The sequence below is a fragment of the Malurus melanocephalus genome, unplaced genomic scaffold, assembly GCF_030028575.1.
Source record: "Malurus melanocephalus ecotype Western Australia unplaced genomic scaffold, MMel_1.1 scaffold_59, whole genome shotgun sequence".
Lineage (NCBI taxonomy): Eukaryota > Metazoa > Chordata > Aves > Passeriformes > Maluridae > Malurus > Malurus melanocephalus.
Window position 1 is genome coordinate 2,361,974 of NW_026623291.1, and position 27,210 is coordinate 2,389,183.

General features: G+C 54.0%; 1 protein-coding gene across 2 annotated transcripts; it reads right to left on the reverse strand.

Moving 5' to 3' along the window:
* Window positions 1-1,021: 1,021 nt before the first annotated feature.
* On the reverse strand, window positions 1,022-27,086 carry ZNF512B (zinc finger protein 512B). Of its 2 annotated transcripts, XM_057366090.1 has the most exons (16): window positions 26,718-27,086; window positions 25,651-25,730; window positions 24,759-24,887; window positions 24,238-24,410; window positions 23,820-24,073; window positions 22,955-23,026; window positions 21,297-21,431; window positions 19,858-19,982; window positions 17,339-17,431; window positions 16,426-16,524; window positions 15,461-15,733; window positions 14,695-14,886; window positions 8,370-8,471; window positions 7,330-7,392; window positions 5,241-5,339; window positions 1,022-4,858 (listed from the first exon to the last, which is right to left on the reverse strand). In XM_057366090.1, exons 1-16 carry the CDS (start codon window positions 26,836-26,838, stop codon window positions 4,565-4,567), a joined length of 2,304 nt encoding a protein of 767 aa, XP_057222073.1. In that variant the 5' UTR covers window positions 26,839-27,086; the 3' UTR covers window positions 1,022-4,564. The 2 variants fall into 2 exon arrangements, with proteins under 2 accessions (XP_057222073.1, XP_057222074.1); XM_057366091.1 differs by lacking the exon at window positions 16,426-16,524.
* Window positions 27,087-27,210: the final 124 nt, after the last annotated feature.

Here is a 27,210-nt window from a genome sequence, read left to right on the forward strand (position 1 = left end):
CAGACGGGTGGTTTGGACACCGGTGGGTATCTGGGGGGCAGATGGGTGATGGGGAATGGAGCGGTGCTGTGGTCATGGGAAGTGCTGTGCGGGGAGATGGGTRTTTGTGGGCACGGCGGGTGCTGTAGGGAACAAGGGGTGGTTTGTAGGGTCCCCTGGGTGTTTTGGAGTGTCGGTGGGAGTTTTGGGCATGGAAGGATGCTGTGGGGCTCAGAGTGGTCCTGTGGGTATCTGTGGGTGTTATGGGGCACATGCACAGGAGCATCCCCGCAGGCTGCAGCACACAGCACCTTTCCCGCGGGGCAGCGGGATTCGGGTGACCCCGGGCTCCGACAATGTCTCTGAGCACTGCGGACAGCCTGGGGGGAGCCCGGGACCCCCCTGTCGTGCTGCCCAACCCTCTCTCCGGGGTGGGATCTGGTTTCACTCGCTCCCATGACGCCCGGGCTCCCCCGGGGCTGAGCTCTGCGGTACCAAATGTTTGGGGTGGGGGCAAGGCAAGCACGGCTCCCGGGGTCCCCACCCGCCTTTGGGGAGGCGAGAGCRCCCGTGGGGAAAGGCTGCGTTCTCAGCCAGCAGAGAGATCAGTCTAAATCTGTCCCTGTCTTGGGTTCAGCGCCAAAAAAGCCATTAGGGAGCAGAAGAGGATTTATTCCCACGCTGGGAGAGCCGCGGGGTGGCCCCGGCTCCAGCAGAGCTCTCCAGAGAGGAGAGGTCCTGGGCTGGATGTGGCGCCCGGGGCCAGGAAAAGCTGCGGATGGGATGGATGGGTTGGGAACAGCTCCAGGGGGATTTCTACAGTGGGAGCAGGGGGGCAGCTGGGCTGTGGGCACCAGGATTGCGAGCTTGTGCCGAGTGCTGCTGCAGGAAACATCACCTGTCCTCACCTTCCCAACCTGGCTTTGGGGTGCCCCACGCTCCAACCCCTCAGCCCCTGCCACGAAGAAAGGACAAACCCAAACCCACGGGATCCCWAATCCAACCCTCCCACCAAACTGCCCAATAATGCTGACGACAGTGCTAATAAAAAATCAATAACCATTTATTCGATACAGCTGTTTCATACATACAGTACAGGGAGCGCCTGGGCGCTGCTCGGAGCTGCTCGGACAGTACTCTCCAACTGAGGATTTGTCATTGATTAACAAAAGAACAGATCATCACAAATCGGGAGTTTATTATAAGATAGTTTACCGTTAAAACAATTTTATTTTTTGCAAATAAACACTTTTTAATATATATATTTATATATTTATATATATGGTTACAAGTGATAAATTGAAAATTCTTTTTTTTTTCCTTTTTTTTTCTTTTTCCTGTTTTAATTTTTTTCCCCAAAATACACTTATGCACTAATAACTGGCATCGACGAGAAACATTCGGATATGCCATGGGATGGGTGTCACGAGGAGAGAAAGAAAAGAACAAAATGCTCCCAAGGTTCCTGGGGAAGAGAGATGCTCTAGGCCCGGACAGCTCTGTCCACTGTGGCCGGAGCTGGTGTGGCACAGCGGGGTCAGTGCCGAGGGTTCCCCCACCACGGCAGCCYCCCACAATCCAAGTTTTCCATGAGGTCTTCCCACAGGGTTGCAGTCCATCCCTGCTCCCATGCAGCTTTAGCCCTTTCCTTGGGGACACAGGTGATGGSATGGTGGGTTTCCCCAACGGTGGAGGTGCGGGACCACAGTGACACTGTGCCCAGGGTGACAAAATCCCCAAATCACATGGGTAAGGGGATGGAAAGGGACAGGACAGCTCGTCCCCCATCTGGTCCCGCAGCCTCTGCCTGTCCCTCTGGATTGAGGTGGTTTCCTTTCTGGCGCTGCCTCGCTGGAAGCACCGGAAGGGGCACAATCTCCTGGCCCCCAGCAATGCCACTGTGGTGTCACTTGGCCCTGCCCTCACCTGTCATGGCACTGGCAGCTGCTCGTGACCCCAGCACTGCTCTGGAACCTTCCCTGGACAAGCAGGAGGGTAAAGGGTGTCTGATGGAGAAGGTGAGGGGAACATGATACCCTCTGAGTGATGACTAGCAGGGAAAACACTTCTTTAGGACAGAAAAAATCCCTGACAATTTCACCTTCTCGTAGACATTCACACCTGACCACMGTGCTGCCCTCACTGAGGGCTCTGAGGGTGACAGGGACAGTGCCAGCATCATGATTGCTGCTCCCCCTGCCTGCCCTGAGACCCYCGATGGTCCCTGGGGTCCCCTCCAGGCTGCTGTCACTCTGTGAGGCYGCTGCTCCTGTCCCTGCTCCTGACYGACACTCTCATTTATGGAAGCTGAGTGGGTTTTGATCTGGACCCCATGATGGCCCCCTGAGCCGGTCCTTTCCCGTGTCTCCCCAACCCTGAGCAGATTCCAGGGCTCCCCCCACCATGGAGCACAGTGCTGCCTGGCAATTTAATCAGTGACAAGCCAATTAATTGCACGTTAATGAGAATGGAGTCCCAGGCCATGCCCAAGAGCAGACAGTGCAGATTGTRTGGTGACCATCCAAGCCAGCAGCCCGGGCTACCCAGATCTGCCCTCCCTAGGCCAGGGCACGGAGCTTTCCTGGGAGCTTTCCTCAATGGTAGGACATGACCTTGGGATCCAGTGCCTCCCTCTGCCCCTCCACAGAGATTTCTGTGCCAGACCCACAGCTCTGCCCGCTCTCCCCTTCCTGCTGCTRCCTGGGAGCTGCTCCAAGCTGTCCTACAGCTCCCAAGGCTCTCCCCRTTCCCCAGGGAGGCAGGATCTACCCCAGTGACACCATCCAAACACAGATCTGATGAAGTGCAAGCAGMGACCAGGCTGAGCCGCAGTGACTAATTAAGCTTTCTCACTAATTGCCTCGAGGCCCGGCACAACCAGCAATGCTCAGGCAGTTCCCTCAGCTGCAGGCGCGTGCCCGGCTCRCTGGGCAATGCAGATGGTGGATCCAGGTGCCAGAGCTGTGGACAGAGCAGGGACCCTGGCTCCCTGAGAAGCCACCCTGGCTTTGGCCACAACTGTCCCCCCTCTCTGGCTGGAATAACCCACCAGTGGAGGACGTTAATTATGATTGAGCTGCTGCTCAGAGCAGGGAATGATCCTGAGCCTCTGGTGGGCGACAAGGAGCAGTGAAGGAAAGCAAGGATTGAGGTYTGAATTGATTAAAGCAAAAGCAGAAGCTCCCCCTCTGATGCCCCTTCCTGGCTCTGCATAGGGGAAAAATCGAATTTAAAGTTTTCTGTTCTGTTACTGAGAGGAAACGTGCCCGCTTCCCAAGGACCGAGGTAGCCTGGTTTTGTCTGGAGACGGACACATCCCGGTCCAGGTTGGAGTGGGGTGCGATGACGGTGTCAGCACAGGAGCAAAGAAAAGCCCGGGGCAAGAGCACGAGCAGGGGTGGCACCACAGGGAGTTGCCACCCCGAGGGGGTGGCCAGGGGCTCAGACGCATCTTTGGGAGCAGACTCCCCCCATGGTGGGTCCCGGCCCAAAAGGACAAGGGGAGTGTGAGGTGTCTGGGCAGCAGCTGGGCTCATCCTAAAGCAGGACCTGTGATTGTCTCTCAGTGCTGCCCCYGTCCCTATCACACACCTCCTGGAACCACAGCTGGGGAGCTGAGACCCCATTCCTCTCTCCTGAGTGATCACCACCACTGGGATGGAGCACAATGAGACCCTGAATCACCCCTGGATGCCCTCAGGCCGAGGGGACAGYTGCCATCTCCCCCTGACAGTGGCATTGCCATCTGTCTCTGTCATCGCAGCGCTCCATGCCCGGCAAACACAGCCCAAGCACCGAGGCACAGCTCCCTCACTGCACCCCTCCATGGCTGCTCTGCCACTATCCACGGCACCCACACCATTCCCACAACTTTCCATCAAACCCTCTAACCTGACCAGCCCCAGACCAGCCCCTTCTCCTGCTCACACCTCCCACATCCTGAAGCCCTGTGCCCTGCTCCCTCCTGCGCCTCGCACCACGCAGACAAACCCTGACACGCACGGAGCCGCTCCCTGCCCAACGCGCTTCCCCTCGACCGGCGGCGCAGGCAAAGCGCACCCAACTCCCCCCACCGCAGCATCCTCCACTGGACCCTCCGCCCGACACTGCAAACATCTTTGGAAACATCACCCTGGAGCTGGGCGGCGGCCGGGCAGGTGGGCAGCTCCCCGCCCCGGCACGGAGCCGCTCGGGAGGGTCCCYGCCCACGGGACCCCGCTGCTATTGCACTTCTCTTTCGCTCAAGCGTCACCAGTTTGGCGCAGGGASGGGAATCACGGGCCGGGGGAGGCAGCGGGGCCCCACCGAGGGGTATGTACATGGGCAGGGGGTGGAGAACGTTCCAGCTTCCTTGATCCTGTTTGTTTTCCAGTGTGAAACAAGGTCCGTGATTTGTTTAAAGTGGTTAATTGGTATTTTCTGTCTCTTTTTTTTTTTTTTTTTCTTTCTTTTTGTAAAAAGAGGGTGAGAAGAGGGTGGGGCAAAGGGAGGTGGGATGGGGAGGAGGGGACATAAAACCGGGAGAGACCCCCACCCTGTTACCCTGGGCTGTAAACGAATCCTCGGAGACGAGTCTCTGAGCTGCTCATTTCTCGGGCATCTTGCTGGCTCCTCCCTTCCGCTGGCTCGGGGGTTTGGGGACGAGCTCATCCCCCTCGGGGCTGCCCCGGGAGCCTTCCCAGTGCTCGAGGGTTTTCTTGTGATTAGTCTTTGCTGCCACGCTCTCTCTGCCCTTCGGGGACATTTCCGGAGGCCTCTCCTTGGGTTTTCTCCCCCTTTTCTTCCCGTTTGTGCTTTTCTTTTTCTCCTCTTTGCTGGAAGAAAGCTGTTCCCTGTTTTTCTTTTTCCGGCTGGCMTCTGAGGAGGTTCGGAACCAGTTCTGTGTCCGTGGGGTGACACGGGGGTTAGTGACTGCAGGCACTGGCACCAGCACTGGCACACACAGCCGAGCCTGGCCCACCCCTCACCCCGCTGGCATCACCTCCCTGAGCTGCTGAGCAGCTGCAATGAGCCTGGGGGTGTCAGGGACACCAGAAGGGAGGAACTCCCCTCCCCCAGGCTGACTGGGAACTGCAACTGCTCTCTGCACTTAACAGACATTGGATGGATGGATGGATGGATGGATGGATGGATGGATGGATGGATGGATGGATGGATGGATGGATGGATGGATGGATGGATGGATGGATGGAAAGGGACAGCCCAAGGATGCATGTACTGGAGCAGGGACCAGCCCAGCCCAGCTCCAGCTGCTCCCTTACCTCCGAGTGAGCCTTGATGATGTGGTATTTGACACCGCTCTCGGAGCTGAACTCCTTCTGGCACAGGAGGCAGCGGTACTTGCCCACCGAGTGGTCCCCCTGAAAGACACAGCAGCTCCTGCAGAGCCCAAAGCACCCCAAGGACTGGCCCTACCCTGACCCTGACCTCCAGTGACCTCAAAGTGACACAAAATAAACACTCATGTCTGAATGACCTGATCTCTGCCAGCCTCTGTGCCAGGCCAGGAGCTCACAGCCACATCCTCTATCTGAGTTTCAGTCCACATCACTCRCGCTGCTGCCTTCGTGTCCCCAGTGTCACCAACAGCAGGTGACAGGGCCATTGCCCCATGTCCTCACTGCCACCACATCTGCTCTACCCTGGGACTGAGCCACCATTGGATTTATGTCCAACACTCACCTAATTTTCCTGTTACATTGTCGAAGAGCCAGGGTGACTGCTGGATTCCTGTCAGCAGCGCCCTGGTGGGATGACGGATCTCCCGGTTCTGCCGCAGGTCAYGGCAAGCAGGAGATAATGTGCTCTCTATTGACGAGGGGGTTATGGATGGGCCCCTCTGGGCCATATATCTCCTCCCTGGGAATTTCTCCATAGCTGTAAATCTTGAGTTAGATGGGTCTCCCATTTCAGGAGAGCACAGGCCTGGCTGCTGGAATCCTCGTGCAAAATCATCCTGGTGCATCAATCCCCACTGAGGATATGGTGCTGCCTGGGAGCAGCCTCTGCTCTTGCTAAGGCTTGATGTATTGCAACCAGTTCTGCAGGATTTTACAGCAGGAAWCACAGACCAGCTCTGGAGGGGCTGTGATTCATTTATGCCCAATCTGCTGGCACATGTATTCAAAGCAAATCCTCTCCTCTAAAGGAAGGAATCCTGCCGACTGTGGTGTGGGGTCACAGAGCAGCAACTCCCCAGTGCTGACACCCAACACCTGGCCTCAGCTGTGCCAGATCCTGAGGGTGCAGCTCTGTGCTTCATGGAAATGTTCATGCAGATCCTGGCTGCCTCCCATGCACGGAACCAGCCAAAAACCAGCTCCATTTTCTCTTGGAGAAGGAGCTGTCCCAGTGTTCTGTGTTTGCCCTTTTATCCTGCATAAATCCAGCTTCTCCTGCCGGATCTCTGMAGCCCATTTTCTAAATGATCTCATTAAGGGCTGCTGTTCCAGCTAGCGCTGGAGGAGAGCGGGAGTTGGTGTTTTTAATAACCACGGGGTATGGATTGGAGCTGCCTCCTGGAAGCTCCATTCAATGAAGCTGCAGCTGGAAATGTTTCAGGGCATAAAGCTTTAGCAGCTCTTACTTGGTTCCAATTTGAGGGACCTACACTGAGCTCCTGATCCCTCCCCTGGGGCAGCTGCAGGGCACTGGAGCTCAGGGCTGCTCCATCCATCCAGTGGGAGGGCACTGGTCTCTGCAGCAGCTGCCTCTTCCAGACTCAACTTACCCCAGGAGGCACCGCACCAGCATCCCTCCAGTTGTGCTTCCAGAGGGGCTGTAGGGCTGCCCAAAYTGATGGAGGAAGACTCCTGATTGCAACCTGCCTCAGGAAACACTCAGCTCCTTGACTCTGAGCTGCTGGGGCTACTGTGTGGCTGTATAAAGTAGTGGCCATGTTGCGTAGCCAAGGGCTAGTGAATGACCTGTGGGCTGCAGGGACCAGCTGGGCAGGGGCTGCTRTAGGATGGGAAGATGTAAGGCAGGAGGGTTTAGTCCCACTTCTGTCTCCCCAGGAGACAGAACTGTCTCCCCAGTTCCTCCCCAGGAACTTTGTGTGTCRGAGGTCTGGGCTCTCAAGTGAGAAGTCTGTGGTGTGGGACCTTTTCTCTAGAGCTGGAATTGCAGCYCCATCCCCTCCATCCCMTCTGCTCAGCTCAAGCCTCTCTGCCTCCATCTGCCTCATGACAACTCCTTGGGAGCAGCACTGCCCAGAGAGCCCTCCCAGCAGCCACCATCCTTTCACCCGTGCCATTGTCCCTTGGTTTGTTCTTTCCAAACCAGCTGGGGGAACAGAAAACCCAATGCCAAAGCCACCTCTGASAAAAGGTTGTAAAAGGTGGGACCTACCTTGTTGCAGTTGGCCAGGTGAGCTTTCAGCCCCGAGACACTTGAGTAAATGGCTTCACAGCACTACAAGAAAAACAAAACAGGGTTAGAGATGATCCCACTCATCCCCTGCCTTCCTCTGAGCCGGGGCCAGGAGCCTGCTGAGCCAGCACGGCCATCAGTCCAGGCTGAGCAGTGTGAGGTTAATGCTCTGCAAGGCACCGAGGGCTCTGGTCACACGTTTCCCATTAGTGCTAATGGGAGTCATGTGGCCACATCSCTCTGCAACGGGCTGAAAAACTGTCTCCGTGGAAAACCTACATTTGTGAGCTGTCGGGAGGTCCTGCTGGGCTACAGGAGTTCTTGGAGCCACAGCAGAGGCTTAACGCAGAGGAGAAATCACCCAGGCAGCAGCATGACCAGTTTCTGAGCAACGTCTTTTCCAAGTGCCTGTGTATGACATTAATTAGCCAGCCTGGCTCCCCTGGCCTTGTGGGAACAGCCTCCTTCAGAACTCCATCAGCAAGGCTTTGTTTGGGACGATAAATCCAGGCTCAGCACCAGGGTAGGGTTCACCTCTCTGTCAGCTCRGGCCAAGGCCGTGTTTCACAGGGAGATGAGGCACATGCACCGTGCCCCGAGGTTTCTGCTTGTCACAGAGTTTTAAAAACCTTGGCTTMAGTCTAGCCTGGTTTAATGCTGAGAAAAGCAGATTCTCTGCATCAAAAGGCTGTGCAGGATGTGGAGCCTTCACACTGTCAGGACCTTGGGSACTTCCCAAAGGCAGCTCCAGGGGCTGAAATGGGCAATGCTGAGCCATCAGCCCCAGGGTGGCCCTGTCCCCAAGCCTGGTGGCTTGAGCACACCAGGAAGAACCCAAAGGTGGAACATGCTTTAACCAGGCACAGCAGCAAGCTCAGGAAAAGGAGGTGAAACGAATGTCTGAGCATCACTGTCATCGGAGGCCCAAAGGGAACAATTTCTGGTGGGTTTCTGCCCCAAAAACTCCCCCTTCCTCCCCCCTTCCAGCCAGCCCACAGAAGAACAGAGACAATCCTTACGTTGTTGGGACAGTTGATGCGGCCCTTCTCCTTCACTTCRTTCTTCCAGCTTTCCAGCAGCCTGGGATTGAGCTTTGGAAGTCCTGGTCGGGTGTAATTGAGCTGTGAACAATAGCAAACGATTGATTAGCAGAGCTGCACACCCCAGCCCGGTCTGCTATCCTGCCTCTTCACATGGGTCTCGCCCCACCTCGAAGTGAATAGGAGCTGAAATTTTCTTGGGAGGCTTCCCCCGGAGATGTCATTCTCCCCCTGGCTAGCACAGAGCAGGGGGGTGGCTCTGCCCACTGCCCTGCAGCAGAGGAGGGTCAGGATCCTGCTTGAGGGTCCATGGCTGGCCACAGGGCCAGGACTGGACCCGGTGTTTTCAGTGCATGGCGATGGCACAGCCCTCCTGTCGTGTTTTATAACCAGTGGAATAAACAACCCTGCACACTGGGCAGAGGGGACCAGGCCAGGAGCCTCCAAGGCTGCCTTCCATGGATGAATGGGCACAACCCGTTAAACAATGAAAGGCTCTTGTGTCTCTGCCTCTCTTTCTGGCAGGGCTGCTCCTTCCAAGTGCTTTTAATTAGCGCTTTATTAGCAACTTTGAGGGTTAGCCTAGCGGGCCAGCTTTCCCAGCTCCAGTTCGTGTTCAGCACAAGCCGAGGTAGCTGTGGCAGCTCCAGGCATCTCCGGGCCTCTCAGCCACTGTGCCTGGCCCTGCCTGCAGGRCTGGTCCCTGCCTGACACTGAGCCACCGTGCCAAGGTCTGCAGGGGACACTGGGCTGCAAAACCACATCAGCACAACTCCCAGCCCATCCTGGTGACCTCTGATAGAGCCAGCAGATGTTGTTTGGGTCCCGAGCCCCAAATTTGCCCTGAGTGGGAGCAGTGCTGGGTGAGCCCASAGATGGCACGGTGCAGGTGTGGTACCTGTGCCACTCTCCCTGGGCACCTCTGAGCTTGGAATGCAACTGCATCCATGCATCCATGCTGGATGGAGAGGATGCATGGCCAAGAGGTGCATGCAGAGGTGCACACCCAGGCCAAAAATTCCCCGAGGATCTGGAGCTGGTGGTTCAGAGTCAGTGGGAACCTGGCTGGATTTCTTTTCCAGCTGTGACTTTTCCTGAACATGCTGATAAAGCTGAGAATCTRCCCGTTCCCAAATCTCCCTGCAAAGGGAAGCTTGGGATGTCAAAGGCTCAGATACCAGCCACTCCTTTCCACTCACATTGAAGCAATCCATGTGCTCCTGCAGCCTTCCCCYTGGCACGTGGCGGGGCATGGCCAGAGCATGTGAGGGGCAGGGGTGCAGGGCTTTGYGAAACGGCGCCGTGAGCGCTGCTACGGACGGATGTGGATGTGTGAAACTTCCCCGAGCCCCAGCGTGCTGCAATTCTGTCGTGCTTCGCGGCTGGGGGAGATGCCAGCAGAGCTCTTTGAAGCTCTGGGATGGTGCATCTACCAAGAGCTTGGTCGCCAGCCCRGGAAAGGCAATGCCACCTCCAGGGRAGAACAMAGGAGTCCCTTTTTGCCATTGATACTGAGAGCCAGGATGCCAAACGGCCTCCGTAATTAAAACCTAATCAATCCCATGAATGAGCAAACATTAATGGTAACCGCACACAGCCCCAGCAACAACCTCTCCCTCCGCGTGTCCCCGGGCAGGAGGCGAGGGGGGAAGTTCTGAGATGTGGACTCTGCTGCTCTGCTTTCCCACTCCAGAGAAAAATCCCTCCCTGCTCTCCTCCGACAGTCCTGCACAATAACATGCAAATCCCATGTCTTCCCAGGGCGCTGCGGTTCTGGGAATGTCAAAGTCATCTTTATGTCTCTATTAAGAGGGAGCCCCAGGCATGGAATATTTTATATTTTTTTCTCTTTTCCATTTATTTTCCTCAAACAGCCTGTAAGTGAAAATTTTCATGGCCAAATCATTAAACGACTACAACTGGTTTTGGCTGCAGCCCATCTCTTCTGAACAGTCAAAGGATGCTGGGCTGGGAAGGTTTGTTTCCTTTGACTGATGGTTTTATTTAATTAACTTYCATATTTCAATCCTCTCTGCTCCCTAGACAGCTCTCCCCTTCCCCAAAATATGGCAGTAAATGAGAAACATGCGGAATATCTCAGCCATGAGCACCCCTGAAGCCTCACCCAGCACAAGGCACGGCTCTCCCATCATCCTGTGGAAGTTGTGGATGATGCTATGGAGGCAAAATGCACCCAAGGGTGCTGGCTGGCAGCCAGATCCCACAGGAGGGTCACCCCATGCCAGCTCTGCTGAGCAAGGGGAGGAAGGATGGACTTGGCCCCGCAGCTGGAACTGGGATCTGGTTTGGCCCACCAGTGCCATGAGTCCGCAGGGCTCAGCCTGGCTCCCGCCTGGATTGCAGGGCCATTGTTTTGGGGGACAAAACCCAAGCCAGGCTCTTCTGCTCTGGAATTTATCCTGGTTCCAGTACAAAACCTCAGTCYTGGAGATGACTTTTCCCCTTTAGCTTTATGACTGGCCTAGGGCTGYCCTTTGCTCCAGATTCCTGGCACCCCACGGCACCCATAAGGATGCGCAGACTCCATGGCTGCCCCTCAGTGTTGCTCCATGGCAACACTGAGACCCCAAGCCATGGGGTGTCCATGTACCCCACAGTGGAGCTCTGCATCCCTCCCTTGTAGCACAGCAGCTGCCTGGTCTGCAGGAGCCCRTCACAACCTCCAGCACCTTGAAGCAAGGAACCTCACCTCAAGCTCTRCCAGGAAAGCACCACACTCTGAAACAGTGGTATTTCCACAGCATTTTCTCCTCTCCTCCTTCTTGGATGCCTCTTCCTTCTGCTTGAGGAGGTTTTTTCTCATCCCTCACCATATCCCAGAGCCCACTGCTGTGAGCTGGGAACCTGCAGCCTCAAGGCTGCTCATGGGCCCTAGCAAAGGCCTGAGGAGGGTCRGCATCATCTTCACGGAGCTTCTGGAGAGGGGACTTTTCCCAGAAAAGCAGCAGGGGTGTGCCCTTCCCCATCTGACATCCCCAGCAAGCGGCTGTTGTGAAACACCCCATCTGTTTCAGCTTATCTGGAGGCAAATAAAGATCGGAGCRAGAAAATAAGACTCCAGTGTATATTTAGAAATGCTGGATTTGGTTAGCGCAGACCGAAGGCAGCGCGGGGCCTGGGATCGAGCAGCAATCGTTTATTCTAATGCCATGGCTTTGGTGTGAAGGAATCCATCCTCCAGGGGAAAGGCGAGCACATCCCACCACAGGCCACCAGCGGGATCCAAAGCCAGCATCCCTGTCCCCGGCTGGGACCTGCTGCCATGTGGCCACAGAGCAGGGGCTGCAGCAGGGCTGTGAACCCCTCAATCCCATCGACTTCATGAGGAGCTGTGCCTTCTCCTGGAAAAAAGTTTTGCTGCCTGGAAAAGGGATGGAGAGGGATGGCTTTCTTTCTTGAAATCCACACTGCTGGAACCATGGTGGGGAAGTCAAGAGTTCGGGGATGGAGCTTGTCCTGCGCTGCAACAAATTTGAGTGTGTCCATCCACTRCTGGTTACAGACCAGGGCTGGGAAGAATCTGTCCCTCTGGAATTCTGGAAATCCCTAGGGCTCATTGAAAAGGTGAAGAAGCAGTTGCATCTGCTGCTGGTCCCATTCTCTCCACATCCAGACTTGGGTCTGCAGGCCTTGAAAGTGTACTCCCAATGGCCGGGTATGGCTCAGGGGGAAGAAGARGTGATGGTGTGGTGCCTCTTCTGGGAATTCCATCAGTTCCCATCAGTCCCAGTGCCCTGGTCATGGTGAACTGGTGTTTATCTTCCTGCTGCTACAGTGGSTCTGGGCTGTCAGCTCCTTCAGGGACAGCCACCACATGTGATCAGTGGGGTGGTGGCACTGGGACATGGGGACACTGCCGGCTGCTCTGAGCCTCCCATGTGGCACAAGGCTGTCCCACAGGCAAGTTCTGAGGGAAGTTCTGTTTTGGGGCTGTAACGAGGTCAAATTGGGCCTCGCTGGRAGATTTTTTTCCACACCCTGAACTAAACCAACTTGTAAATGCAGAGTGGTCCTGAGCAATGCAAACTGTGGCTCAGCAGAGCAGCTCAGAGCGTGCTGAAGTCAGCAAGCTCCCACCAGCCTCCCAGAGCAGAACCTGCCTCCCACCTCCTCCCAGCATTGCTCGTCAAGAAAAAATGTCATAGACTGAACAGATTATGAAGTGTTGTCAAGGGAACGTGACAGTCACTGCAAGACGTACCCACAGGCACATGCACAGCTATGAACAGATTCACCCACTGCACCAACTGCCTCCAAAATCCATGCGGGATTTCACGCAGGGCCTGAGATCTCTTGATCCTCCAACCCAAGAGCCTTGTTTTGCCATCTGGGAGCTGATCCAATTCCCCCCCTTGCCCATCTTCAATGCAAAACTGCTTCTGCCAACTTCACAGCAATTCTTTGCTTTTTAGCACTGAGACGGGGCTCAGTTAAACTTAAACAATCACACTCTGAACACAAGAAATGTCTCATTAAAAAAACCCACCAGCATTTCACAGAGCAATTACGCCATTGCTGAGACCTTTACGATGCCATTGTATGTCAGCCTAAACATGTGCCCCTTGTCCTGGCCTGAGGTCCTGGCTGCTCCCTCAATTCAAAAAGAAAATACCCAAAATCAAGAGTAAAGGAAACAATTCCAAGAGGAGAGAGAAGAATGCAAGAGCTGAAACAGGAGAAGGGAGAAGAGAGCAGCACACCTCTTCTCCCACAATATTTGAAATGAAACAGCTACTTTGGGCTTGTTTTTTTATGTTATTAATGCACTGCAGCTGAAGTCATCTGGAAACCAACAATGGCAACATCAAGCACTGGGGAAATAAAAAGTTTGCAAGCAGTTCTGGCCCTAAAATGCCCAGCTCTGCCCCAAGGTGGATGGCAGCACTGCGGGGGGATTCCCTTCTGTGCCACTGSCTCACTGGGATGCCAAGGCAGGTTAGGAAGCTGCTGGTTTGTTCCTGTGCTGGTTTACCAGCTGCTCACCACGTGCAGACCAGAGCTGAGCCAGGCTGAGCTTCTCTGGGTCTCCACAGGACCATGGTGGCACTTCTGCTGAGCACACACAGCTGCCAGGACAGCATGGGACAGGCTGTGAAGCAGGAAGGCATTTTGGCTCAGGCTCTGCTGTCCTGCCATTCCTTTTCCTGGGGTGAGCCACATTCTCCAAGCTGGCTCTGACACTTGGGCTGTTCTCAAGGCTTGGGCCAGGTCCTCTGGGCTGTGACKATTCACACTCTCTTGATGCACTCTGATCCTCACTCCCATCTTTGCAATGTGCCCAATATCTTGTCAGGGTGAATTTCAGAGCACTGGACAAGAGATGCCCAACTGTTCAGAGCAGGGAATAGGCCTGGCACCTAACTGCAGTCACCTGCTCAGGAAACAGGCTGCAGCTCATGCAAAACTTGCAGGAGAGCTCTGCACTGAATCCTGGCAAACAAACAAAAACTCCTATTCCCTCTCTTTTTTCACCTTTACACTGACAAGGTTTATGATTTACTGCTGCTTCATTCCTTTTATAATCTGGAAGAAGCATACCGGGAGGGAGTTTCAATTTTAGGAAACTCCCAGGAATAATCTCCTCCCACAGCCAGAAGGGAGGTTTGGTTTACRTTTACACACTCTAATGCCTACAAAAAGCTCAAGCCTGCTGGGGCCCTGTGCAGACCCCACAGCACTGAGCCACGAGTGYATCACTGCTGGAGCCTGTGGGGCTCAGCCCTGTCTCCACTCTCTGCCTGCCCCTGCTCCCAGCAGCACTGCTCTACGATGCTGCAGGCCTTTTACCTCCAGGAAAATGTCTCCCAGAAGTTAAGGAAGAGATGTGGAAGGGAGGGAATTCTGCCTGGGGCATCTTTGCTCTCTGGCATCGCAAAGGAGATGGTTTCAGATCCGATCTGCTCTCTTCATGTGCTCCTCTTGGCTGCCAGCCCCTGCCTCCCTGCTCAGCATGGACCAGAACTGACCTCCCTCCCCAAAACTCTCAGGGCCAGACCCTGATCTCCCTCCAGTGCACCACCTCTTGCTCCAAAGGGCATAGCTGCCTGCTGCTGGGAGCCTCCAGACCACAGCGGCTCAGCCTCTGCTGGGTGGGCTCTTCAGCAATAAATCTGCCATCACAGCTAATTAATTTAAGGCACAGCAAGTGAGACACGTGAGCCTTCAACCAGCTGGGGCCAGGCTGGAATCCTGGGATCTCTGTGTACAGCTGGGACCAGGCTAGAATCCTGGGATCTCCGTGTACAGCTAGTGCAAGAAAAAAGGAGAGCTAAAGGCTGCTCACCCGCTTCGTTTCAGGCACCAGGTCATCCTTCATCCTCCKCTTGGTCCAGTCCCTGGCGAGCTCATCCTCTGCTATCTCCTGGAGGTGGAAGACGGCTACTTGGGCTGACGTCCGACGGATGCGGCCGCTCGGGGTTCTCTCAAAATCCTCTACAGGACCAGGCTCCGGCTTCACCTCTGGCTCCTCTGGAGGCTGCAAGAGATACAGAGTCAGGAAGGGCATGAGGAGAGAACAGGGGAGCTCTCCAGCCCYGGGGAGGGGATGCTGGGATTTGGGCTGTGTGTTTCCAGACCAGCTTTGTGCCTCTGCACCGGGGCATGGAGCAAGGGCAGCACCCTCCTCCCGCAGCCCAGCAGTCAGCAGCAGCCAGTGTCCCTCCGTGCTCCCACGTGTATAAATGTCTCCAGTTATTAGAGTTAGGGAGTGATTAGCGTCGGATGCATTGTCAGTAGGGATCAACAGAACAGAGAGGGATGCTCCCCAGGGACAGATCCTGCCACCCCAGCGCTGGCAAGCAGCCGGCGCTTGTGAGGGAGCGGTCTGAGGTCTGGTTTAATTTTTCCCCTGCAGAGCAYGGATGCAGGGTGGGCTGGAGCACAGCCCTGTGGGCACTGGGGAAAGGGAATGCTGCCGACTGCTCCCATAAYCAGCATTTTTGGAGGGGTGGAGTGGGGATGCACCCTGTTCCCCCCCCCACTGCATGGTACAACACACGTGCATGGTGATTCGAGGGAGAAAACAACACTGGTCCGACGTCTGCACCTGCCTTGCCCGGCTCTGTCCTGCCCACAGGCTCTGCAGCTCTGCAGTCCCCCCCGGGGGGGGATGGCCCCGCTCCTCGGGCTGCGGAGGCGTCCGGGGGGCTCACCGAGGCCGTGTGTTCTGACCGCACATGATAGTCGTGGCCAGCCTTGGATTTGTACTTCTTGCCGCAGTGGGGGCAGCTGAACACGGGCTTGTCGGCCTCGGCRAGCTGCTTCCCACACCGCTTCTGGTGGTACTGGTAGCCCATCAGGCTGGAGAAATTGGCCACACAACCCTATGGACATGGGGAGAAGGGCAGAGTTAAGGAGGGCTGGGGCTTCACGTGTCCATGTGGAAAAGGCTGGGGTGCCATTTCTCCAGGGAGGAACATTCCCAAGGAGCCCACTCCGAAGAGCAGCTTTGCCAACCCATCCCATCCAAGCGCCAGGGAATTTGACAGTCCCCAAAGAGCCATGCACAGGCGTGAGAGTGCCCAGGAGGGACGGGAGGAGCAGCCCCTGCCCCTGGCACCCCCTGCCCCACCACACAGACAGAGCTCTCAAGACAGACACACAGCAGGCAGTGGGACAGAAAGGCACTGGGGAGGCGCTGCCTACACAGAGAGCAAAGCACCCGTGGGGCAAACCTCTGCCAAATGCCTCCCTTACCTGTTCGTGACTTGTCTGCAACCGGCTTGGCTCTGCTTTTGGTTTTACGCTGTGCCCAGGGCAGGCTGTGCCCCTTCCAGAGCTCAGGAGGCAGCACCTGCCCTYCAGCACTGCTCAGTCTGCCCTGTGCCCACCCTCCTGYCCGGCTGTCCCTCTGGGGGAGCGCACAGAGCCAGTGGGACAGAGATTGGGATGGCTGAGCTCAGTCAGAAATGCTGAGCACATGCCAAGGGATGCCTGGAGAGTACATGTCCCCCTCTGAATGGGACTCATTCCTTCCACCTTTTCACAGAACGAGAAACAAGAATTGTTCTTGTACCTCATTGGGGCATTTCAGTTTTCCCATCTGCTTTAGCACTTTCCTCAGCCTTTCCCGCTCTTCCTGTTCACCAAGTCCAGCGGTTTCCACAGGAACAGGCTGGAAACAAGGAAGTAACAGAAGCGACAGAGTCAACCATTTACTCATGTCCTCTGTGCCAGGAATGGATGGTAAACCCCTGCCTTGCAGGGAGCTCCCCTGGAGAGAACCTCTTATTATGAGAGCTGGATCTCCCACTGCTTTGCTGTTATGTGCTGGATCTGCTCATGCCTTTCCTGTGAAAAGGGCCAGCTGAGAAACCCAGGAGCAGTTTCTGCACAGAGGATATACTAGCAAGACTGAAGAGCAGGAGATTAAGGCACAGGTAAAAGACAAGTCACAACTGGTAAGCACGGGACATGTAGAAATGAAGTTATGCCTTGCCGTGGTATCTCGGAGGTGTACACAACCAGACTTTTAGAACAGCATCTAAACTGGCACCTGCAAAATTTTATTCATGATAAATTCTTCTCCCATGTACAGTGGAGAGCTAAAGACCAGATTCTGAGATTTGTGCAAGGCAGAACCCATCAGTCCCAGATCTGCAGGCACAGTTTTGGAGGCAGAGCTTTGCCACTCAAAATCCGCCTCACCATACTCACCGGATCTTCCCCCACGTTGCGATCTGAAATCCTGTTTTATTTTTACAGTCCTCTGCTCTACTTATCAGGATCAACATGAGMCTAACTCACTACCTGGGAAGGAAATGCTTTCCTTGGCAGGAAGGGGAAGGCCACCATCCAGGCTGAGCAGTGTGTGAAATGCTGCAAAGGTGGACCCCTCCTTTACAAAGATCATGCAAAGAGGACTTCTGATGGATGGCTTCATCACCTGCACGGAGGAAGGAGGCACAAGACGAGCCCAGCTCCCTTACCTTGCTGACGTGTTCAGCCATGGTGTGGTAATTCAGCCCAGCTTTGGACTTGAACTGCTTTTTGCAGTGCTGACACTTCAGGGCATCCTGCARCTGAAGGAATTAAAGACAAGTCACCAGAGAGGCCACATCCTTCCAMGGGCTGCTACTGCCGGTGGTCAATAACCCCACAGGTGGCTGTTGCTGCAGCAGTACTCAGTGCCAGCAGGCAACACAGTGTCCCTGTTCCCTATCCCAGTCCCTGCCTGCAGCTCAGAGCTTTCTCTCTGCTGTCCTGGATACTGTTATCAAACCCACATGCCCCAGTTTTTGGAAAACATTGCATTTTGGATTTAGATTTAAAGCCTCCCTGGCTGAAAACATCTGGATCTGGTGTCTTAGTCTTCCTGTTAAAGGGTTAGGAGAGAGAAGCAGCTTTGATCTACCAATGTCAGTGGACTGTGCTCTGCAGCCCTGTTAATTAAGACAGATGCTGTACAATGTAATTTCTGGGTGCCTGGGCTGAGTGAAATTAAGGACACAATCACAAAAGGATCCTTCCTGCCTCATACTGCCCTGCATTTGTACCCAACAGCCTCCCAAGTGCCTGGGAGATGAATTAACTGCACACCCCGAGGCACGAGGGGCACTTGCACAGTGTGTGAGCACGTCCTGACTTTTGCTGGGGCAGGGACCAGAATTTCCTGACTCAGGAGGTTCATGCTTTGGGCACCAAGAGACAGAGTATCTCAGCAGTGCCTGGTCAGGGAACAGGGAACAAGTGCCTGGTCAGCCGTGGTCATTCCTGCTTCTCCTGCCAGATGGTTCACCTTCACCACTCTCCCTTCAATCAAGACTGGACTAAAAGCTGGAGAGGTAATGAAGATGGATCTGTAAATCTCTCCTCATTATGGAACTCTGGGAATGAAGAATAGACTCACTGCAGCCAGTTGGAAGTGACTCATGGTACCTGTGCTCCCATCAGTTAACCTTGTTCCAGATCCAAGCGTTTGATCCTAACAAGGGCGATGCTAACAGCTCCTTGACTCATGAGATGCCCCTACCAGCTAATTTGGGATTTACTCATCTGCTCAACACTTAAAAACGTACCATGCCCACATTTCAAAAAGCTTCCCACCTGGGATACCAGGAGAATATAACTGCCCTTGCCTCCTTCAGGCCCAGGCTTGTTGCAACCYTCTCCATCCCTTTACTTCCTTTTCAAAACCAAAGCAAACAGGTGCAGACAGCTTAGTGACAAGCATGGAACAAGGAAATCAACTTCCATTCTTTAATACAAATTTTGGGATTCTGCACATCTTTTTCCCATTGTCCAGCTAAGGAAAATATCAATCATTAAAGCAGAGGGGGTGCCTGAATCACAGGGTGGCTGCTGATAGGGATCCCATGTGCCTGTAGCAGAGGGGTCTCACTAAGGTTGTGCCRCAGGTTCATCTCAGAGATGGAATGCTGAGAGCTGGACCTGCAGTCACACTGCCCAGAGCTTAGGGACTGTCCTGTCGGGATTTTGTGAAGCTCCCAGAGCAGCACAGCCAGCTCTGGCAAGGACTGTCCCTCTCAGAAGGGTGACAGAACACCCACTCCAAGGGCTAGAGCCTTGAATTCTCAGCTGAACACCCTCTGGCATATTTCCAGCAGGGAAAACATCACTRACTGCTCCATAAGAGATGTGCTCAGCAGGTCATCTGGCTGTGCAGCCTGCAGAGCCAGCCTGGCTTGACACATGCTCCAAAGTGGAGGAAATACAGCCAGTGATGGCCAGGATCCCCACTCCATCGAGGCCAGGAGGATATCGGAGGTGGCAGGCTTCTGCCTAGCATTGCTATAGCACAAGGTTTGKGAGGGAGAGCAGCTTCCCACTGCTGTACAAACAGAAAGGACATGGCTGGGGAAAGTATTTACAGAAAATAAATGTGGAATCAAAGCCCAGCCACATATTTTCAAAGCAGGAGGCATCCATCGCACGTTGGCTTTCCGTGGCGACGGCTCCRCCAGGTGACGGATGAAGACGTAATCCTGTGCTCTGATGGATGGTGGTGTGGCAGAGAGATGATTTTTCACTGCACCGTTACTGAACTCCTACATCCTGACAGCCTGCCTGAGCACATCCAGGCTCAGAGTCTCCCCAAGATATGCTCTCATGCAACCGCAGTTTATTTGGCTTGATACAAGGCACAGCACACAGTGAAACCCCACAGCTCTGGAGGAGGCCAGATTAAAAAAAAAAAAAAACCCAACAAGCTCTCCAGTCTTAAAATTATTTGTTTAGCTGCTAGAAATACCTGATTCTGCTGAGACACTGGGCCAAGGGGCCCAGGTCACAAAGGGATTCAGAATTTTTGAGAATTAGTGTCCAAATCCCTCTGAGTTGATGCAAGCCAGCCAGCAATCTGAAGATGACCAASTGTTCTACCACAGTCCAGAAACAGTTTTAGGAACACCACTACACATTCATGGCATATTTATATGCCCATTCCCCTCCAAAATCCATGTGTTTGCTGAATAAAGTGAGGCCTTACTTTCTGGCAGACATCCATGTGCTTTTTGAGCCCCACAATAGTTTTCCTGGTTATAACACTGCAGGTTGGACAGGAGACCTCCCCCTTCTCGCTGATCTCCCGCTGCCACTGGTCCTCGGGGCTTGCTGGTAAGGGAGAGGAGAGAGGTGTTACATCCAACCTGTATGAGCTGCTTGATTTGTTAAATTGAAAAGTGGTGAAGAGGAAAACTTAAAAAAAAGAGATACACTCTCCCAGGCAAAGCCAAAACCAGACATGAACCGTGCAGGCCCTTGGAGCTCTCCCTGCCCCACTCTCCTGCAGCTGCCCAAGCAAACTGGGTCACTGGGTCATTTTATGTGGAGTTACCAGACCTGATGACCTGAAAAGCAGGTTCACCTTTCCAACCCCACTGGTATCCTGCACACTGGGAGTTAAAACACGGATGATGCCCCCAGCCACCTGATCCTGCCCTGCTTGGAATAACTTCYCCCTGCCAAATGAAACAATTAGCGGGAGTGAAACAAAGGTGAGCGTCTCAGCTCCATCCGGACGTGTGCCTGGAAAGCTTCTCTGGCAATCCTCTTCCCGGCAGACATGGAGGAAGCTGGGGGACTGCTRGCTTCCAGGCGTCTGTTTATTTGAATGGCTGTGACCAGCCTTAAAAAAACCCAAAATAAGAGATATGTGGGGCCAAAAGCAGCTCCCAGGCCCAGAGTTCACGCCGTGTTCTCAGCAGAGCAGTGCTGGCCTTCCAGCAAGGGAAGCCTGGGCTGAATAAAATCTGCCAAGTCTGTTTATTTGGATGCTCTTGCATGGCTGTGAGATCAGAGAGTCGTTTATTTGAATTTGAAAGCAGTGCAAGGCACTGCAGCTGTGTTTATCTTGCACATCCTGCGTTCCTCCTGCTGTCAGAGCTCTCAGGGAAAGCAAGCAACCTGTGCTGGGTGCAGGCTGCACCTCAGAGGCTCAGGGAAGGCGTAATTATGCCCAGAGTTATGCACTGGTGTCATTCATGGGAATGATGTTAGAAAAATGCCATCATTGCAYGGGTCACATGCTGGCTCAAAGTGAAGCCAGGTGGAACTTGGCTCTCAACTCCCAACTTTCATCATGTTGACCTGGCACTGAACTGAAGGTAAGGTGCCCCTCAGGATGTCAATTGTGGCTGCACTAACATTTTAGGAGCAGAGGTTGTTCCCACATCTGTGTTATATCTCAAAAGGGCAGGAGTTGTGTGCTCCTACCTCTGACTTTGTGCTGCTTCTCCTGACAAACCTGCCAGAAAACTCACCCAGGAACAACCCGCTGGGTCGAGAGGAGTGTGGGGACCACAAACTGCAGGGAAATTTGGGTTGGTGGCATGGAGGTAGGGACCATGCAGGCTTGGGGCAGTGCACAGAAAAGCAGCCACACTGCACACAGAGCTGCAGCCTGTGCTTTGCCCCCACCAGCCTCACCTGCTGGTAGATGCACAGATGTTTCCTTCTTCACACCAACTCCTGGAGGTTTCTTTTTCAGCTCCTCCATGTTGGCATTTCCCTCCAACTTCTTGGCTCGATGGGCTTTTGCTTTGTCCTCTGCTTTGACAAGACCTGTAAACAAAGCAAATTTTTATTCAGTACTTTCAGAGCAACTCACATTTAGCAGGTAAAAAATCTCTCCCTCTAAGCCAGGACATTGAGTTGGCTGCGTGTCTGCCAAGGCTGTACATGTAGGCTCAGGTCCATGATTATGACAAGCAATATTCTAACAGCTTGAGGTGTTTTATAAACACCATCATTTCATCCAACACAAGTTTATGAACTATGGGAACTCTGTGGCAAAGTGAGGTAGGATGCAAAAAACTGAAAGGGTGAATTGGAACAGCAAATTCAGTGTGTAAAATGGATGTTCCTGCTGATGCTCTTGCACTGGAAAGGCTGTTTAACGTCCCTGGATCAAATCCTCAAATTTGATGTGCAGTTCAGCCCTGTGCCTGTACTTCCACAGAAGGTGAGTAATGAGGTGACTACCAGGCTCAGACCCACACTTGCCCCACAAGGGTCCACATCCCCCTGAACCTGGGGGTTGTGACTTGCAAACCCAGGGCCTGAATGGAGACAGCACCCTGTAGCATGCTGGGACACCCCTGTTTTTGGGGAGTGACTGCCACATGGAACTCAGGAAACGCAGGCAAATGCCTGCCCCATCTTCACTGTCCATCTGAGCAGCAGGGTATGGGGACAGCCTGCTCTCCAGGAACCCACAGCAGAGGCTTCTTCAGTCTCTGGCAGTGCCTCTGTGGGGAAGATAAGGGAAACAAGSCCAGACTTCCCAGGAGCCAGAGGAAAGGAAATCACAGAGACCACATCCAGCCTGCTTGTCGGTGTTCAATTCCTTCAAAGCCATTAGTGCCTCTCCCCCGAGTGCCTCATACTGGAAGGTGCTGCCTCCTGCAGTGCCTGGAAATCCGCTTTCTAYTTCTCTGGCTGAATGTATCTCACAGTCAGCCTGAATCCAGCTGCTCTCGTTCCAGGGATGCTCCAGGATTTCCCCCTTCTTCCCAGCCCCATTTGGTGTATTTAYGGAGCATGACCAAAGTCCCAATTGCTTTGTCAGGCTGCAGCAGCCAATATCTGGGCGTCCTCTCAGAGAACATCCCGGCAACACGTCTCCTCTCCCTTGGATTCACTCTCCCCAATGTGGGCGACCAGCCCTGGAGATGGTGTCTGAGGGATGGGTGCGTCACCAGCCTTTCTACGCAGCAGAATTCCTCCCCGACGCCACTGCGACATCCCAGGATGGTGGGATGGTGATGAGATGATATTTCTCATATCTCACTCGTGTCAGCAGCTCGTTACTCTTGTGTTACATACCCGGATCCTTTCCTCTCTTCCCTCATTTCCCAGAGCCAGGCTCCAGAACAGAGCAGACAGGGTTGTTATCGGTCCCAGCTCTGCTGTTGCTTTTCACTCATTTTATGACTCTCATGGTAAAAGCCACCATCTCCTCCAGTGTGAGATCCTTGGGCTTTGTCTGGCTCCAGCACAGGGAGGGATCTTGGGGAAGGGGCTTCCCTGCAATGCCCCAGGGAGAAGATACAACCCTACAGCTGACCAGAGTCATTCTGTATTACCTTTTAGTCCAAATGTCCCTGAGATGGATGGCTGCTCCCCCGTAAACTTCTTAGGAGTTTTCTGTTTCCTTCCTGACTCAAAAGAGAGAAACAGAGAGAGAGATTTGGTCAAATAACTGTACTGCCAGGGGCATTCATCAGTCCTGGGGCATGGGATGGGCACACACTCCATGTCAGGGGTGGGTCAGGGGTTGTCACATGAAGCACCCACACACTAAACACCAACAGCCTGCTGCTTCCCACACCACAAAAACAGGATAAGTRTGTTATTCAGGGTTAATTCAATGAGTGGAAGGGGTGGCTCTTTCTAGTGCCAAAAGCCAAGCAGTTACCAAATATGGCTGTGGTGATTTGCTTTGGTGCTGCAAGTGATGGAACCCCAAGCCATGACAGGGACAACTACTGCCCTACACGAGCTCTGCAGTGGTCATGGACAGACAGAGCCTCCTTACCCTGTCTCAATCCTTCAGGAGAATGGGTTTGCCACCATCCCAGTTTAAGCTGACACTCAGTGAGGACAGACAGGCTGACATGGCAGCTTGCTGTGCTGCCAGGAATGCAAATCCATTTCTTATCCTATCATAGGATTGTTAAGGTTGGAAAAGACCTCTAAGGTCATCAAGTCRAATTRTCATACAGGTCCTTCAGAAATATTTCTACCACAGCTACAACTGAGTTCTAACTYGCAGTGAAGCTGCAAGAAACTGGAGAGTGGGGGCATGTAATTAGGGTCATGAAACAGGGCTTAGATATCGCTTGGATTCAGAGAGACACTCGCAGCAGTGTCAGCTACAGCAGATCCCCTTCCCGTGGGACTCCTCTCTCTGGGCTCCTGAACCAGCACAGCCCCAGGCTCTAATCTTACTGTGCTTCATCCTCTCGGGGTCTTCCTCCTGCAGTGAGGCCTGGCTGCCCCGCTGCTGCCCGGCGTCCTTGCCGCTSGAGGACTTGGCCGTGGGGGTGGCAGCTGCCATGGCCTCAGCCGCTGCAATCTGGAACTCCTTGCTCTCCCGGCTCTCTGCCAGGCACTCGCCATTCTCCGCGTGCTCCTGCGCCACGGCCTTTTCCGTCTTTGCCTGTTTGGGATGGATGGTGGGGCAAGCTGAACTCTCAGCAGCTCTAGGGCAAAGCACAGAGGGCTTGTTTAAAGAGGGCTTGTTAGACAAGTGTCCTGACACCTCTCCCCCCTCGCCAGCCCAGGTTGTAGGAACRGAGGCAGGCACATTCCCCTTCTCCCAGCCATCCCTRTGCCACTGCCATGCAGCCCAGTCAYAGCCTGGTACCTTTTCTTTCCACTGCTCTTCCCAATGGCCTTGGGCATTTTGTTTTCCACTTTGCTGGCTGGCACTGGCCGGTCCAAGTGATTCCAGAGCCGATGTTTTTCCAGCTGGGTTTTGGAGGTGAAGGCAGCTTCGCAGTATGAGCATGAGTATGTCAGCTTCTCTGAGATCGCACCCTGCGTGGAGCAGGGAGAGGCAGGTGAGCACAGATGTTAGACCACAAAAGAGAGGCTTTTTCTGACACAGGCACAAACACAAATCATGTGTAATAYCCTTCTGCCCCTCCAAACAGTTACCAATTGTCCACAATCCCCCTAGGTCAGACCTCACARTGAGCTGCAGGGACTTCAGTCCCTCTCACACACATCTCACAAACTGCTCCTGACCTATTTCTGCCCTCCCTATTGCCCCATTATAACCTCACATTTCTCCCGGGGTTCAAGGCTTGAGAAGGGCTTTACCCTGCAGAGAGCAATGGAGGAGTCAGCCACTGGAAAGGACAGACAGGTCTCTGGTCTCCTTACCCCTTGGCAGCGCTGATAGTGGTACTTCAAGCCATAAATGCTGGGGAACTCCAGCCAGCAGCCTGAATTGGGACATTTCACCCTAGAGTGGGCTTTGAATTCGTCCTTCCACTGGTTCATCAGGGGGAGCTGGGAACAGGAGAAACAAGAGATAGCTGAGTGAAGAGCACCATATGCCTGGGTGTGTGCTGATGCATCCCAAGGGAGATGGGAGGGCACATGGGATGTCTGATCATTCCCATCCATCCCTTCCACCACACAGCCATGAAGAGGACCCCAGGGGTGTGTTTCACGGTAGCAGTGCTCATTCCAGCGAGAGGTGCTGGGASAGATGCTGCAGGCTCCATAGGCCAATGATTCCTGCTGAGGCTTTACCTTGCCGTGCCTCCCAGAGCACATGCACACTCCCTGCCAGGCCGGGCMATAAATCAGGCCCGAAGTCACCTGGGTGATTTAATCACCCCACATTTCATCTAGTCTGTAAATCACCCCGTGCCTGTGCTTCATGACAAACTGCTCCATGTGTTGKCCAAGCTACCGGGCAGGAATTAAACTGCACAACTCTGCAGGGAATAAATCACCCCCTTGCTGTTGCTGCTGGCTCATTAGCCAAACCTGACAGGGCTGTGACGGGATCCAGTCCTTTGGACCTGGCCCTGGGAAAGGGAGGCTGGAGAGGGATACAGTTCCTTAACCAAGGGGAAGATGCTGGATGCCTGCATGGAGGAGTTGAGGGATGAAGATCTTGCTCAGCCCAAGACAAGGCTGCTCTTAAGATTAAACCAGAGGGAAGGCTGGTTTAAGCAGGGAGTGGGGCTGGCTAGAGCATGCGGGGCATGTCAGACAGAGCGAAGCAGGGAGGGCTCAGTGATTGGAGTGTGTGGGGTCTTACAGGGATGTCTTTCAGCGCCTGGTTTTCAGCCTTGGGTCTTCCTTTCTTCTTGCCTTCAGTTTTGTCACTGGTTGCATTTCCTGGAAAAAGACACACACCACATATCGAGCTGCTGTCCCAGCAATCCTGCTGCCCAGCCCTAGCTTCCTGCTGCCTGCCTGGCCCCCTCAGCTCTAGGCTGGCCATTCTCTGCCCTGGCAAGGATGGAGATTCCCCTCTGCAAGGCAATGCCAGCAAGCTCCCTTGCAAATGAGGTGCTGATAAGACGTGGTGCAGGGAAATACGGCCTCCTGAACACAGGCATGTTCATATTGCGGACAGCTGGAGCTCATTCCCTTCAGCAATAAGTTATCCTCCTCTGCTACCAATTATGGCTTCAATCCCCTCAAGGTAACAGTGGCATCTGGGAAACATTTAGGGCACACGCATTTCCCCACAAGGCCACTGAWTTTGGAAGCCCTGAGCTCCATCGCTGGGGTCCGACCCTCTCCTGGGATGCAGGCACCCCTTGGTGTCCAGAGCCACCCTCAGCAAGGTAAAGGCAGCTACAGCCTCCCTCACAGAGGGGACCTGCCCAGCATAAAAAGACAGGAGGAAAAATCTCCTTGGGCCTGGAGATTCCTGGATAGAGGAATCAGCCATCCATCAGCGTGACAGCCCTTAGTGTGAGGGTCCCTCAGGGCTCATATGCTCGCAAGCCTCCACCCCGGGGGCCGTGACACGGGAGGCAGCAGATGGTCTGAACTCATTTAAGCCTTTCCATCCTTTGATGTAACACTTAGCTACCAACACAATAAATAGGCAGCGAGACACCCATCTCGTTAAGCYACACACACGCCTCTCTGAAGGGAGAGACCATCTCCATCCCTCCCCTCCTGCTCCCAGGGACCAGCTCTCTGCAGCTCCCAGGGCTGGGGCTTTTTTGGCCAGCACAGCTCCTTGAAGTGAGARCAGACACCCATTGAGATCCAATGCACTCTTTTTGGCAGCTGCCCCCCAACTCCTGCCACTGGGCTCRTCCCCTCTGCCCCATTCACCTCCACAGAAAGGACAAACCAGCTCCTTACCCAGCTTGGGCAGCTCTGCAGGGGGGTTTATCCTTGTCTCTGTCCTGCTTTCTTTGCTGGCTGTTGGTTTGTTAGAGCCTGCAGTTTTCCTTCCACCTTTACAGGTATAGGAATCCGCCATCTCTGAAAGAAGCAGGGGAGGCGTTAAAATTCAATCCTCGGAGCAGGGAACGACACACGGTGAAAGCAAGGAGAGCTGCTGGGCAGGGAGGGAGGGAAATGAGAAAAMCATCAGGGAGATTCAAGATTCCCACAAAGAGAAGAAATGGGACGTGCTTCCGAGTATTTGTTCTACAGTTGAGGAGCGCCACAGACATGGCTGGAAAGCTGCTTTCATTACAGCCTGGCTTTCCCTTCACATACAATGGCAAAGACTTTATTAAAAATTATGAGCTGACTTTGCCCAGAGAAGCAGTGAATAAATGGCTTTTCCTCTTCGTTTATTTCTCCGCTTTCATTTAAGACACCAAAAGCAAAAAAAAAAAAAAAAAAA